The sequence below is a fragment of the Solea solea genome, chromosome 19 (genome assembly GCF_958295425.1).
Source record: "Solea solea chromosome 19, fSolSol10.1, whole genome shotgun sequence".
NCBI classification, from domain to species: Eukaryota; Metazoa; Chordata; class Actinopteri; order Pleuronectiformes; family Soleidae; genus Solea; species Solea solea.
Window position 1 is genome coordinate 8,560,570 of NC_081152.1, and position 16,654 is coordinate 8,577,223.

At 41.5% G+C, this 16,654-nt stretch overlaps 1 protein-coding gene across 1 annotated transcript in view; it reads right to left on the minus strand.

The window, feature by feature from the left end:
* Positions 1-16,654, minus strand: part of itga1 (integrin, alpha 1) — a 54,142-nt gene that overhangs the window by 10,940 nt on the left and 26,548 nt on the right. Inside the window, exons 2-15 of the mRNA XM_058617362.1 lie at positions 15,298-15,418; positions 13,401-13,510; positions 10,149-10,237; positions 8,806-8,920; positions 7,465-7,592; positions 6,738-6,886; positions 5,557-5,707; positions 5,129-5,303; positions 4,055-4,128; positions 2,526-2,673; positions 1,400-1,545; positions 602-742; positions 238-489; positions 2-132 (exon numbers count right to left, since the gene is read on the minus strand). Coding sequence (XP_058473345.1) covers positions 2-132; positions 238-489; positions 602-742; positions 1,400-1,545; positions 2,526-2,673; positions 4,055-4,128; positions 5,129-5,303; positions 5,557-5,707; positions 6,738-6,886; positions 7,465-7,592; positions 8,806-8,920; positions 10,149-10,237; positions 13,401-13,510; positions 15,298-15,418 — 1,930 coding nt within the window. The remainder of the gene's footprint in view (position 1; positions 133-237; positions 490-601; positions 743-1,399; positions 1,546-2,525; positions 2,674-4,054; positions 4,129-5,128; positions 5,304-5,556; positions 5,708-6,737; positions 6,887-7,464; positions 7,593-8,805; positions 8,921-10,148; positions 10,238-13,400; positions 13,511-15,297; positions 15,419-16,654) is intronic.

A 16,654-nucleotide genomic window follows, 5' to 3' on the forward strand; every position in this document is an offset into this window, starting at 1 on the left:
CCAGAACAGAGAAGCCCCGCCCAGGCCTCCGATGGTAACATCGGTGATTCCGTCTCCGTTTAGATCCATGACTCCATGTATGGACTGACCGAAGAATTTCACCTTTTCACCGTCCCCACCTGCAGGGATCCGCTGAGGAGGAGACACCACAGAAGCAGAGAGAGAGAGAGAGAGAAGCTAAACATAAAGTTCAAAATCACCCCGCAGGATCCGGAGAGGCACAGGAACTGGTCTCACCTGCACAAACTTTTCCTTCAGGGACGTCTTATCTCCGTGATAGATGTAGACGGCTCCTCTGTGGTCGTTCTCAAATGGTGCCCCGACGGCCACGTCGTTATATCCGTCCAGGTTGAGGTCTGACACTGCTGCAATGGCCGTACCAAACCGGGCGCCACATGGTTCATTTTTATGAGTGCAGCTGGCTGACTGGGCAGTGCAGCAGGACTGGTTGACCGGCTTTAACGTGAACTCATGCTTAAAGTTGTCGCCCTGGTAATGAAGCAAGCAGGAAAAACACAGGGACATGAGGAGGGGGGCAATCAATCTCATGAGCTGAGCGTAACATGCCCATGATGTCCGACGCAGCCACGTCTCGCAGTACCTCAACTTTATAAACATAGACTTGTCCCTGCTCGTCCCGCTCTGAGCCCATGAACATTGGAGCGCCGACCAAGAGGAGATCTGTGTAGGAGTCACCGTCCACGTCGACAGTCTGCAGGACGCTGCCGAAGTAGGAGCCAATCTGTACAGCGGAGGCAGACACAAGGCGGGGTAGAGGTGTGAGAAGATTTCGATACAACGAAATACTGCACTATTTCATAGCATGATACTGTTTCCTCCGTGTGGAAATACTCACTTGATAGTTGTTTTGTAACAGAGACTCCCACAAGATAAAGAAAACTGGGCATTGTTGAGGCCTATAGCATAGTTATTTAATCCGTGAGATTAATAATACATTATATCATCACCCCTGTATCGGGATATAAATGGTAATACCAGATTCTTGCCAATACTTTAGCTTATTTTAACCATAAAGGTGCCAAAAAATGTCCTGTGACTAAGTGCTTTTCCAGGATAACTTTCAATATCTGGCAGTTATTTACAATTTACTGCATGTTGAAATAGTGTATTAGCAATTTAAAACGAAGGCAAAACAAAACGTTTTAGTGAGGAAAAAACACTGTTGTGTTAAACTTGAAATTTGAACAGTATAAAACATATTTAAAGTAACATTTGTTTGAGTCTTTGTCTCAATGGTCAAAATCAGGCCAAAGACAAAGATGCTGATTCGCCGGCTTCCTGCAACAGCGCGAGTGAAATGACCATAATAACCATAATGCTTGGCTTTGACTTGCAACCGAGTATGATTGAGGTTGACAGTGCGGACACCAAAACTCACTTGCTCTCCCTTTAAAATCTGCGTGACCACAATGTCGTTGGTCTCACTCAGACGATAGATAACAACTCGGCCCGTGTGGTTGTACCGTGGTGCACCAGCGACGTACAGCACTCCGCCTGGGGTGGATGCAATCTGAACATCATAACCTGCAGGGAAAGGCAAAGAAAAGCAAATATTCAATTCAATAAATACTGCAGTGGTTTGAATGTGTGGCAGGAAGCTGGTAGGAAATGTACAGACACACACGGAGCAGACAAGCACATGAGAGCTATGTCAGCCCATTAGATGCGATGATACGTGCGTATGCCAACAGCTGAGTTTACAGTACGTAAGCCTGGAACTACCAGTGCTGCTGCAGATGACATGTTGATTAAATAAGTCGACATTCAGATGCTGTGGTTGTTCTGCGAGCCATAAAAGGCAGCAAGACAAAGAGAAGCGAGCCTGAAGTTTATTATTTATGAGACGCAGCGAGAGCCATCTGCTGCGGAGTGTTGGACAAATTACAGTGCGTATCTCAATCCTCCATGCAAGAGAGAGAGAGAGAGGGAGACTGTATATTTATCCAGCAGCTGTAAAATGTTAGTTAATCTCCCGGATGATGTTGTTTTATCTTGCTCTCTGTTTTACATTTGTTTGGAATAAAGCTGAATAATGGATCTCCATTAATGACCGTAACTTTTATAGCTGTCATTTAGTTTCTTAATTTGACGATGATTTAAGGGATGACAGAGAGGAAAAGCTTCCAAAATTAAAAAAAGGATTTTTGAATGTGGGTGGGTTGGAAAAAAGCTAAAAAAGCTAATAAAACTGATGAGGAAAACATGAAAAGATGTAAATATAAATTATTTTGCTTTTTAGAGTTATGTGTTTTTAGGAGTGTGAATAGTGGTTGTGTATTGCATTTATTGGTTTTGTGTGTGTACACGGATACATGTAAAAAGCTCATTTGATTGCAGTGCAGCATTATACTCTTAGATATGTTTTTCTTCCTTTCGTTCTTCTGAATTGTTGGCTTTTCAAATAACAAACCAACAGGGTCAGGGTCAAATCTTAATAGCGAAAGAACGGTGACATCAACTGCAAAGGCTGACTTTATGGAAATTGAACTTAGTGGTCAACTCACCAAGGTATCCAGCCAGCCGTTCGTATCCAGCCTCAGTCTTGGAGTCGTAAAACTGGTTCTTCCCTGGATTGATGGATTCTCCTGCATTTATCATCACCACATTCCCGTTCCAATCGTACGCACCCACTGCTCCCAGTAACACACTGTCCTGCAGAAGGCAACAGAAGGTGATTATCAGGGAGAGTAAAGCATTTGGAGCATTTTTGGTGAGCGACATGATTTGTCCCATTGTGATGGGAGAAGAAAATAGAATAAAAAATAAAACAATTCTGTTAATTCTCAAGTCGAAGTGATCATTTGCACTAAAAGTAAAAAAAAAAAGTCATAAGAGTCATAAAAATGTCAATCAGGCTGTTTTTTTTCAGCAGGAAACAGCGTTATCGAAAGGAAGGGGAGGGGTCACGGTGGACATAACATGGATCGTTAGTCAAAGATGACACTCGGCTTCACGCACTGACGCTTAATGAAGTTTGTCTGCGTTTGTTGAGCTGGCCGAGGCACTGCAGACACAGACGCTACACACGCACTGACCTGAGAGGTGATAAACATGAGTCAGGAGCAGGAAGACGCCATGTTTGCCTTTAAATAGACACAGGAAATACCTAATGAATGAATAACGACATGTGTAAAGGGCCTAAAAGTAAACATATTGTTTTTTACAGGAGTGACAAAGCGTCTGATTCAGTGTCTCTCTCTCGCGCGCGCGCGCTGTCCTTGCTTTGTGTTTACATTTGTGATGCCTTCCTTTCTTTATTTCCATCTCCCACACTCGTGCAATCAGACACAACAGCACCAGTCTGAGGTCAGCACCAGACCGAGCACGAGGGGAAAAGAGAGGAGTGTGTGTGCGTGTGTGTGTGTGGGAGCTGCTACTGACTCACTAAAGGGCTGAAGATGCAGCACAGATAACCCTGGTGAATTGTGTCTGGATTATTTCATTAGCTGAGCAGACATCCATGCCAGTGCACATCCACCCGCACGCAAGGACATAAAATTAAGTTCCCTCTAAACTAAACGCCTGCATACGTGTAAACCTCCCCCTGACCTACGGATTATGATTCACTCATTTCGGTGAACTCACAGATGAAATCACATTTTAACATGACAGTTGTTGGATTTGTGTGTTCCTCTAAAACAGGGGTGTCAAACTCATTTTAGTTCAGCGGCCACATAGTGTGCAATATGATCTCAAGTGGGCCAGAGCAGTAAAATAATAGCGTAATAACCTATAAATAAGGTTTTCGCTTTAATTAAGCGTCTTTTTTACAAAAGATATTATGAAACTGAAATTTCTTGGGGAAAAACAAGTGCTATTTCAACAACATTGTGCCCAAAATGACCACTTGCACATGTGCATTACAACTTACAGATCACAGTGGATCTACAAAGACACAAAACATTTAGTCACAGGTATCTGGAACTGGAATGATATAGTATTTTCACATTATGATTAGATTCTAATTATAATGTATAATTTTCACAAATTGACACACTTGCTCTAAAGCATAAATAATCTGGATGAGACTTACTTTGGATGTATGTGCACTGAACCCAGTTTGGGACATCTCCATCTCAAACGAGGTAGTAAAGTTTCCCTTTGTGGCTGAGGAAGGAAAAGATGAATTAAATATGTACATATATGTATATACTGTATATATATATATATATATATATATATATATATATATATATATATATATATGATGGAAATTTACTAGTATTTCAGTGTAGAGAGAAAGAGAGGATGAAAACAGTGCAACATTGTTGGAAATAAACATATTCCTACACATTTAGTTATATATGATATATATATAAAGCATCTTTGACCATTCACTCATTCACAGCAGGGTGCGGTTTGAACCCGAGCCTGAGAGAATATTGACCAAACCAAGCTGTGAAATGTCACATTTTTAACACAGTCTCCATTGGACACACTGGCATGTAGACTGATAAAGTTGGACTTGCCCAGTCTACCACTGAGCCACAGCTGCTCCATAACACTGATACCATGTCTGTAGCCAGATAACTTCTGTCTGCTGCATACACTCACCAGCCACTTTATAACAAACAACTGCTTCTTAGTGCAAATATCTATGTCACCAAATCACAGTGACAATAACTGAAAACATTTAGACAGGTAGATATGGACGAGACACCGTGCTGAAGTTCAAACTGAGCATCAGAGTGATCTGAAGCGGTGGTTGGTGCCAGATGGGCTAGACTGAGTATTTCAGAAACTGCTGATCTGGTGGGATTTTCACACACAACCATCTCCAGAGGTTAGAGAGAATGATAGCTGGTGAGCAGCAGCTCTCCGGGAGAAAATGCCTTCAGAGATCAGAGGAGACTGACTCGAGATGATAGAAAGGAAACTGTTACTAAAAAACCCCACATGTTACAATCAAGGTTTGCAGAGAACCGTCTCCGAATATACAACACATGGAACCTTGCAGCAGATGGACTACAGCTGCACAAGACTAGACCAGGTGCGACTTGTCCTGGTGAGTATGTGTGTCTGGTTTGTTAAGTTTTGTACTGCACTTAGAAGTTATTTGACGCTGAGTGAACTGAGTGTATGTACGGCGGGCGAAAGTAGGTCACACCTTCCAAGGCAAAGATCTTGCTGCCCAGAGCGTCGACGATGGTCAACAGAGCCCACTCATCAGACACGTTGAAGAAGTGGTCTTTCAGTGGCTGACTGGAGATGGACTCGATCTCGTTGATGAACTTCTGCATCTGCTCTGCACTCTTGTTCTGCCGATTATAGTCTCCCAAAACCTGGGAACACAATGACACCAGTGGTTGCTGTTAAATAGAATAGAGTAGAATAGGCTTTATTGTCGTTGCACATTAGGGTACGACGAAATTGTGGGTGCGCCACACTCGATCTGTTCCAAGGATTCAGAAGAACATCAAATTTAGATTTCCTACTAAAATGGCTTTATATCACTACGGTTACCACATAATCAATTAAGAATAACAATTCACTGTGAACACAGAGAACAACAACACAAGTCCAGTGTGCACTCACAGCGATGCCAAAGCGCTCAATGCCATCGTCGTCGCAGTCTTTGATGACCGTCTGAAGGTTATGGAAGTCATGTGACTCTCCATCGGTGACAATCACCATGACTTTCTTCACGCCAGGCCGTGCGCCTCGCTCTGGCATGAAGGCCTCTTTCCTGATTGGTGGAAAGCGTTCACATTTGAATCAAAGGTTCAACGACTTCAGGAGCACTTCCTGGATATACACCAAGGAGAAAATAATAGAAACACGAAATGTACATAATATTTGCAAACATCTTGTTGCTCCACCTCCTTTTTAATCCCAGAGATCAAACAGTAAGTGTCAGTATTTAAAGGCCTTTGCGCACCAGGTGTGGTTTTTGTGATTTATTTGCTGGTTGATAATATTTTTTTGAACCTGCGTGCAGTCGATGTGTGCTTTCACCATGGCGACGTACCAAGAATTTCTGTTCTTTTTCTTTTTTTAAGAAAAAGAGCTGAGCACCTGGTTTATCATTTCTGACTCCATCTGTTTCTTCCCATGAAGCACTTTGTTTTTTGATCCTTAAAATAATTGATGTGCTTACACGCGTCACACAAAATACACCTCCGAATGATTTGTTTTTTTACGCGTTACAATGGATGAGGATGTGTTTTCACAAAGGTTCCTATGATGTCAGATGATTTTGTTATTGTATTTTCGCTCCGCTAACTTGCAATTTCATCAAATTACAATGACCAAATGACCTGATTGAGCTGAAAAGTAATTTGTTGAGCAGTGGATACATTTAAGATTCCCTAAGGTCCAAGGTCGGATCAGATCCTGGTCGTGTTCACAGTCTGAAGGCACTGGAGCTTTCCCAAAACATGCAACTATGTGTTAAACTGCTTGTTTAAGCCTTTATCCAACATTGTTCTTGATTGCCGGATTGAGTATTCACCTCCAAACTGTGAGGGAATACTTGGATCATTTAACCTGATCTAATTTAATTGGTATTGGTTTTAACCAACGTGTGGCCCAAATCTACCGAAAAGATCAGATGATAAAACGTTGCATTCCCCACAACACTTATGTTTGTCTTACGGGAAAACTGTGGAAAATGACCTCAGCTTTAACATGAAGCAGAGGTGAGCTGAAGGCCACAAAGATCTGTTACAACCTCCAAACGCCAAACCAAACGAGTGGGAGGGGCTAGTGTTGAGTACCTGGCCGTATCAATGCCCAGGAAGGTCATGGTCTTGAAGCCGGTCTGCTGAGGAAGATCTTTGACAAACGCCAGCAGATCAGGTGTGTTGGTAAACTGACTCAGATTGACGTTGTGAGTCACGGTCTCACCGTAGGACACTATACCCACCTGAAACACACAGAAACACACATACATTTTTACCCTCATCTAACTTACAGTATGTATTTTTTCCTCTCTTTCTGTGTCCCTGTCTTCCCTCTGTCCCCTCCCTAAAAGTCTGCTGAGGCTGTGGTTGGGTCTGTGGGATTTGTTTGATGACATGATTTTCTTTATACAGCAGGCAGAGGACTATAGAAGCCATGGAAGATGTGACTTGCAACCACTTGATGGCACAGGCAGAAGAGTTTTCCAGTGTTTCCCTCTGGAAAAACTACACTAGCTGCAGGACAGATCATTGAAACCCTTATAAAAAAAAAAAAAAACTGCTTCTTTGCAGAGCAACGGTGGACAAGATGACAAAAAAATACAGTCAAGGTAGAACAGAGAGGTTAAAATGAAGTTCATGAAGTCTGCATTATAAAGAACAGCATGTGGAACATTGAACAATCGAGGGTATTTAACCTAAGATGAAATAAAAATGGAGCTGGCAGCAAATAATCTATTCCTTCATTCATAAGTTTTCTAACAGAGTCCAGTGTTTAATAACCAGCCCATTCTTTCATGTTTAATTCATTCACGTGACTGACCTGAGAGAGTTTAGGCCCAATCACAATATTCTTGATGAAGCCATCCAAAAACTTGATGATGCTCTCCCAGGGGTAGATACTGTTCGATCCGTCCAGAACCATCACGATATCCAGCTCCTTTGCACACTCTGGAAGACAAGAGCAACAACTGTAGTTCATAAAAGTTTCACGTTTCAAACGCCTCTTTGATTTCTTTCTTTCTTTGTTTGGTTTACTTGTGAATTACTGGTGTAAAGTGTTTTTAACACTGATATTCACTGAAGTTTGACAACCATGGCTATAGATGATAATGATGTAAAGTTAAGACATACACATCGTCCAGATTGAAGGATTAATTTGCTGATTGTTGTCTTGATTAATCAATTTGTTGTTTGGTTCATAAAATGTCAGAAACATTTAAAATAAAAAAAAAAATGCTGATTGGTGTTCCCCAAACCTCAAAATGAGGATGTTCTCAAATGTCTTGTTTTGTCCACAAAGCAAAATTCAGTTCTTTAATGACTCCTCAGTTATATGGAGCAAGTATCTGAAGCTGGCAAATCAGAAAGCTTGTTTTAATTACGAACAATAGTTGTTGATTAATTTAGTAATCCATGAATAAGCTCTATGATTAACCTATAATCAGGTAATCTAGGTAGAGGGTGAATCATAGAGGCCTATGAAGAGCAGACAAGACAAATTGCCATCACTTCAAATGTTTGAAATAAGTTTAAAATCAGCTAACATGATGAGACAGTAACATTTGTTTACTTCCACAGGTGCAGGTCATGTCATGCAGTTCATTATTTAACTCCTCGACATCAGTGGTTTTAAATGCCAGGCATCCGTGACATCTCATTTGACTCAAGAAAGCAAAAAAAAAGGGAAGTGCAACCTCAGTTCTTTCACTTTCATTTAGTTATGGGTAAAAAAAAAAAACAAAAAAAAAATAATTGAATGACTCTGGCCTTTTAATTTTAACACGTTTTGGCAGCAATGCGTGATCAAATTTTGTGTGTGTGTTTGTTTTTTGCTTAATAAAAGTAAAAAAAAAACAGGAGAATCAGAGCGAGAAATTGACAGTTTACTGTCTACATTGTTCCCTTGGCAGGAAACAGAGTGCAGGCCCAGTGAACTGTGTCCTAACTTGGGCATACGACATAGAAGACGGGCTGGGGGTGAGACAGAGACGAAGTTTACATTAAGAAGAATGCTCTAAGCTCCCTCTTCACTTAGGGAGTTTGATGTCAGGGTGGTTGGGTGGTAGATTATTATCGCTTATCCCGGACAGGGAATTTGTGCAGATACTGTCACTTCCTGTGCGGGCTCTGCAGCGTCTTATTTTTGTGTCGGGCTGCGTACCTTGGACACCCGGCGCCACGGAGTTGAGGATCTGGAAGGAAGAGCTGACGTTGGCACAAACTCCTGAGATGTACTGCTGCTGCCCGCACATGTAGCCATACTGAGGACCACACGCCTGTGGAGACAGGACACACACACACACACAAACAAACTGAAACTCTGGTTGCATGAGACAGTATTTACAGGATGTGACTGGTTAGGTTTCCACCAGTATGAGGTCATGGGTGAGAAGAGGCTGCAGGGCCGCTGAAGACAGAAACCGAGAGGAAAGAACTACTCAAGCTGAGGATACTGTACAACACACAGACGATTAAAAAAAAACCACACTGGATCCCTTCAAACTTGACTCTGCTTAAGAGAACGAAACCAACGGGGAGAAGAAAGGAGAAAAAAGCGAGTCCGCGAGGAAATAAGGCTTTAAAATGACCTTCAATAACTGGAAAATTGAACAATATCATTCAATCTTTCAGCCTCATTTCCTGTAGATTTCCCTGCATGCTCCACAAACCTGGTGCTTTCCTTACTCTGGCAAGGATGTCGATGTGTTCTTGTTGCACACGAACAAGTTCACCAACTAAAGCTACATGCTTTGTGAAAATGTTTACCATCTAATCTGAAATGTTAGTGTGTGGGATTTCTGACCTGAATTCCATTGCAATCAATCAATCAAAAATAGTTATTGGGGTATTTCACTAAAAACCACAAAATGTGGCTTTCGTTGTTGCTTAAGATTTCAATATTCCGAAGGGACTCGGCCCTCTGGGGATCGTGTTCATGTCTTTACATAATTTAAATCCAATCCATCTTGAGCTATTTCAGTCCAAAATTGAACTAAATGAACAACAGGCACATTTCTATTCCTAGAGCCGTTTAACGAGGCTTAAAGGTACTTAATGCACATAAATTGCGCGGCAATAACATTATAGTAATTGCTAATTATATTGTGACAAGTCTTGTTCAACATCTTGTTGAAATCGCAGTTTTTCAGATGTTTTTTTTATTAACTCCGAAGGCTCTGGAATTACAGTACAAACAGAGCGAAGAGTTATAACAACACTCACTGTTAATTGCATTAAATGCAGTCCATTGTTTCTGTAATTTGCACACCCTGCTAATCTCATAATCGCGTACCAATACATCACATGCTTGATTTACAGTATCCTGTTACATTTCCCAGAGCTGGGAAACACTCCGGCTGAAACCCACTGTTTCTACACAGTCAAAAGGCCAAGTGAACAGGGAGCTGCAGCCCAGTTTCTTGCAGAGTTCAGTCCTGCCCTTGCTGTATATTTGGTATGGAAAAATGTCCTTTCATATAGTATGAAGTGCAACGTCCGCCTTACCAGAAATCCTCCACTGGGATTGGTCACAAGTGTGGTTCCCATGGTCATGTTCTCCTTCACTTCGTGTAAGTTGGGAACTGTTGTGTTTCCTAAAGGAAAAAAAATAAATAGTGGATGAATAAACAGAGTGAGACAAACAGGGAATAGACTGAACAGCTGGGCGGATTCCTCTCCTTCTCTTTTCTCACAGGAAGGGAAACTCAAACATCTTCACTTCGAGAGAATGTAATGAATACTGACAAGTGGTTAAATATAGTTTAAATGTGTTACTTCGCTGGCCCCTCCCACAATCTCACATAGACTATTAAATTCAAAGTGTTGTGTGGATAAAACTCCCCGTTGCGGTGATGAAAGACAAATGGAGGAATCGAATCATTAAGCAACCTCAACATGTGGCTAAAATTAGCATGCTATTACAAACTATTTCTTCAGTTTGGGAGTGCCTTGGATCTGGATCTGACTCCACATGTTGTCACAAATACATCCACATGACTTAAAAGTGTTGAATCAGCTCTTTATTTTCTTTTTTTTTGCGGGCACATCTGTGATTAAAAGAACATTTCTGATTTTCCTCTGCAGTCGGTTATAGGTTTTGGTCTGTGCCCTTCTGCAGAAGAAGTAACTTGCATGACGTGATGTCCTTTAATGAACTCAATGTAACCCTTTCTTCATCTCTGTGAACGCACAGATTTATGCTTCCTCGCTTCATCTTTCCTCCGAGCTCGTGCTCACTATGAATGTAAAAGAGAGCATTCATTTGGGCTGTTGATGACATTCTGCTGACCTCAAGTTTATACAAGTACATCTCAGATCATACATGAGATGAACCAGGGTTTTAGCACCTCATGACGCATCCGCGAGGAACAGCAGTGACAGCAGCTTTGTGGGGCTGCAGGGGAGAATATAGAGTCTTTGTCTTTGTTTGAACCTTGACTGCAGATAACTATCAGAACAACTCTCACACACATTTCCTCTTGGTGTGGCATGACCAGGTCAAAGGGCACGTTGTATACCAGACATACCAGTGTTTTAAATAGGACTGGGACAACATGCTTTCTGTACGATTTATTTTGTGATTCTTTATTGCAATTCCACATGTAATGGAATTCATAACCTGAACTTCCAATGCTGCTATACTTTTAGTTGTTTTTGTTTACCAAGTTAGGAGAAATATCATGATTCCGCAGTCACAAATGGTCAATTAAAAGAATAAAGTCATTTCTTTTTGTTTTTACAGTTATACCCAGTTCCCAAGAGAATCACACAGTGATTTAAGACAGACCTGGTGCTGGTTCTGGCTCTCAGAAACGGTGCTTTCTAGTGAACCAGCCCACATTCACATCAGTTTAAGAACTTTGAGAACATTAGTCCACGTTACTCAGGCGGAAAAAAAAAATAAACCAACACCGGCACTTTTTCTCCATACTTCCTCTACTTCCCGCTCATCGTCACAACCCAGGATATGACACGTCGACTGATGATGTCACGAGGAAACACCAACTTTTTTTTTATTTGGTCCAGCCGAGAAACAACTTTTCAGGTTTCGAATCAATTTTTTGTCCGGTTCAAAATTAGATTTGGGAAGTGGAACTGTCATGTTTCTATCACCATTACATGTTTAAGCCAAAAGTTTAAGTCTATTGTCTCTTCTAGTTTCCAGTTAAGTTTCGGTTTCATTTTCCAAACACAATGACGTTTTAGTGAAGGTCTCGGGAGTAAACTCCTTGCCAGAATTTCATCAGTGATAGCCTTCCTGGCATAACCACCATTCCGTTTTATGGGTTGAACGGAACTGTGATTAAAAACTACAACACAATAACGACACACACACAGTTATGTTTGCTCATTATGGCTTTGGCATCACTCTCACTCTCTCTCCCCTGTGCTGCAACAGTAAGAAACACATGTGGAAATGTATTTAGGTTAATGTCAGGCTATAGGGCGTTGTCAGCGTGCAGAGATTCAAATTACTCGAACAGTTGACTGATACGTTGGTTCCTTCGATGAGACATCAACATCCTGCTCTGCTGCTGCACTGGGTCCTGCTCCTCAAGGGCACTTATGAAATATCACTTGAAACATCCAAAGAAAATTAGGTTCTGGATCAATTTGAGTGGATAAAAAAGTTCTGCTCATGCAGTCGTTCCACTTTACATTCCAAACGCAGCAGTGACGCTGTTGTCGTCATGTAAACCACTCCCAGTTGTTTGCTGAGGCGTCTGCCTCCGACTGACAGTCTCAATCAACTCCCAGTGGAGGTTTTCCAGACGAAATGTGGGATTTAGGCTTTTGTCCAACAAACTCCTCCAAGATAAAACAAACACTGGTGTGTGGAGGCGACATCTCCAGAGGTTCCTATACATTATCATCACTTCAAGCCAATCATTTACTCAACAGCGTGAGAATTGTAACTTCTGTTACTTGATAACCGCGAGGTGTAAACAGCTTTGAAAAACACAACATCCCTGAGCTGATAGTGTGCGGATAAAGGCACTAACTCAGTCTTCCTGCATCACTGCACAGACAAACATTCGTAGAGCATTTCCAGGCCGCTGACCGGGAGCTAAATTATGTTTATCTGTTTAATTAAGATATAATTGGAAGGATGAAAACATTAAAACCTTGTTTATTCACTGTCTTCCTGTACTGATGGGTTTCATTTCCTCCCCAGGAGACAACGTCAAATATACACTAGATTTATACACACAGTGGCACAATCACACACAACCAATCGGCATTAAAATTCACGTACGAGAGGCAAGTGTACTCATTCAGCACGCTGAGTAATTAAAGGGATAGTTCGGGAAGAGTCAGCACTGATGTCTCACAGATCTGCACAAATATCACATAGTAACATAGTTTTTTAGACTTGCTTTTCGAATAACAATTACCATTCCCTCTGACATCGCTAAATCATAATGTTTGATTTGATTGACAGTTTGTGTCACTTTTGTGATTTTACATCACGGGCACACAGGAGTTGCTGGTCCACAGCTGCCTCCATCTTTATGTTCAAATGTGTTGTTTTGTGACTTTGGTGTTTGGATCGTTGTTCTAAAGTGCCACGAACTTAACAAAAGACATTTTCTCTCTCTTGAATCAGTTGAGTCTTTTTGAGTCGCTAAAAATCTGTGTTAAATGTAATAATAGACAGTAATAATAACCGTATAATTGATGTAATAACCATGTAAAGAATATCTACACACACAAACACACACACACACACACATAAACAAACAAAAGTATTCTTACTAGGCAGCTCCAGTTTGACACACGTGTTGTCCCCCCTCCCCACAGGACATTTGTAGACATCTCCGGTTCGTTTCGCTGGTTGGCCAGATAGCGGTGAACCAATCAGAACCCTGGAAAAATAAACAAAAACCAGTTGGGGTTGGTCACAGTTTGGCAAAGTATGACAACGAGCGCTACCCAAATATTATTGCAGAAATTAAGAGCTGGCAGGTTTGAAGCAGTGGGTACGACCACTTAGACACACACACACACACAAGATTTCTCACCAAGTTAAATTAAACAGGAACCACAGTTCAGATCGGCTGATAAAGGGTTGCCACTTATTGTAACCGACCATAATTACATCTGTGGCTGTCATTTTCTTATTATTCTAACAGTTCCCTATAAAAAATAAGTATTTGTTTCCATTACTGCATGTTATTTTGCATAATGTAATTGACCTTAGGTGTGAGTGTGCGCCTTTCGCCCTATGTCAGCTGAGATTGGCCCTCATGTGGAGGATAAAGCGGTAGTGGATGGATGGACGTGTGACATCTGTACGCTGTAGAGCTGTGCAACATTTTCTGTGCCTACAAAAGCTTGACTGTGTCTGTGTTCATTCGCTCCATAACCTCGTGTCACTCTGTCAGTACACTGATGCGAAAAAGAGTCTGCAATCGGCCCTCCTTTAAACATTCGGGCTTATTAACATTCCTCGACTCTAATGGGCCCTGGACATCTAAAAGGAGACACAGAGTGCAACAGCAACAACACACTCTCAGCTCGGTCAACTGTCAGACGTAAAGCCGGCCCGTTACATCACCACACAACTATCTTTTTCTCCCACTATGGCACACTCCGATGGCTCCATTTCATTTATTTATTTTTCCTAGATAGAGTTTTATCTCTTTGTTTGGTTTTTTTCATCTGTTCTCTTTCACTCCTTGTGATCTCTGACGTCCCCCCTCCCGCACCCTGTTCTTTTTAGGGTTAAATCGGGCCCTTCTTACGCACATGTTGTTGACCTGGAACAACAACATGTTGCTACCTGGAGGTGTTTTTCAGTATGAACAGTGCAGAGAGCCGATTAACGTGATACGATCGTTCCTGGAGAACAGCGCCAGGTGCAGTGTTGGGAATACGGCCGTGTTGGGAAAGCAAAAACGAAGAAAAAGCTGGATAAGTAACTGGAGGAGCGATGCACACACACACACACACAGAGCCGTTAAACACGGTGTAACGGCATTTAACAAGGTTTTAAAAAATGAGTTCCCAAGACTGATTTAACAAGGAGCCATGGATGCTTGGTTTCAGTGTATTTTAAGGCGGAGACTGTGAATACCCTGGTGGGCAGTTTATGTTTAACAGCTGGAGTAATAAAGGCTCCTCATTACAGCAGCATCTGGCATGCTCCCCTTCACTCACTTTTACAGGTGAATTATTTTTCCCCCTTTAGGGTGTGAAGTTAAATGAAACCGATTTAAGTTCTAGTTTTTGTACAATAAAATATGATAAAAGGCTTTAAAACTAGTTGGGGATGTGTACCTATAAGGATCACCAGAACAAAGACACTGCTGTAAGTTTTAATCCAAATCAAATGTAAAAATAAAGGGTATTTTCAGCCAATTTATTAGATGAACCAGTTGGATATGAGCTTTTTATCCACTTCCTTGAATGAAGATAGATAGGGATTCTTAACACCTTTAAAAACCTTTATATTACTATCATTTTTTTTCCTTTTGTTGCTGCCATTACAGTAACCCGACCCCATTAATGTCTGATGTGCTGGAAGCTATACAAGGTTTAAACCGGCAGCTGTGATTTGAGTAGGAAACGCTGCAGTGGAGAAGAATGATGAATGTTTGGTCTCTGGACACACTCGCTCATTTCCTCAAAACATCCAGCTAATGACACTCACCATTTTCCCTCGCTGTTCTCGAACTGCTGCACGGTGTAGCCAAACATGTCCTCCAGTGGACCGCTGAATGACAGGCCGTTCTTCTGGTCCACGTTGAAGGACCATGTGCGCACAACCAGCACTGGGGAGAAGAAGCGGAAGAAAAGGTTACACAGTGACCACCACTATTGTTAAATGAACAACATAATCTTATCCAGGTCCTTTTATTCTACTCTTCTGCTGCTCCATGTCCTCAAATAAGAAAAGTGTGTATTTGCCATGTAAATAACAGGAAGGTAAAGGCATAAACAAACATTTTTTATATTAAAAATAAATCAAATCCTGGAAGTAAAACTTCCTGTGCGGAACCTCTGAGTAATTACCAATATAGTTTTGTCTCTACAACCTTACAGTCTATGCTATGACCTTGTTTTCTCTCCCCCATCCCACTCACTCTGAGACAGACACACACACACACTGTTAGAAAGAAAGAGAAGAGGACAAAGCAATGCTGTCTTCTGATGTCCTCTATAGCCCTTTGTTAAGTTACTGTATGTGTTGTATATCTATCTTGATCTATCTCATATCTATTACTTGTATACACTGCATCTATGAAACTTGATTGGAGCTGCACGCTGAAAGAAAAAGCTGCAGACTGGCAGCTGGTCAAGAAACACTTGATTGCTGTTGGCAAACATTTTCAATGTCAGACAATCACATTTACAAGACTCATTGGTGCTTTCAGCCCTATATAGAAGCCGTGTGACTTTACTCGCACCGTGTGCTTCCTCCACCTCGCCTGCTCAGTCGAGACGTAAAAGCATCACCACAGAAGCTGAATCAGCGCCATCTGTGTGAACTCATTTGACAGAATGTGACCGGTATTTGTTTATCTGTCAAACGTTAGGCACTACAGCTCAAAAGTAACCCATAATCATAGAGCAACATAATACAACACAGACAAAGCGGTCAAATGGCTTCAGTGTAATTTTTACACCTTTCAAATTTTTACTATACAGAGCAGGAGTCTCAAACTCAAATGACCTGGGGCCCACTGAGCATCTAGTCTGGTCAGTAGGGGGAAAGTCAAATGAAAAAAAGTCAAACTTTTGTGGGAAAAAGAGAGTTTTTAGTGGGGGTGGGAGATATGAGCTTAAAGTGATATCATGACAAGCCATAATGATATCACAATATAACAATATTTAACAGAATTTCAAAATAAAAGTCTTTGTTTTGATATAGACTTAAGCATTTTTGCACACACACCAATTAGTAACTGTTACGACCCCAGGGTCGCGTTTCTTCTCCCTGTGTGTATGTGAGTGTGAGAAAGGTTGCAGGTGTGCATGTTTGAGTGAATGACATGTGTGTGAGAGTC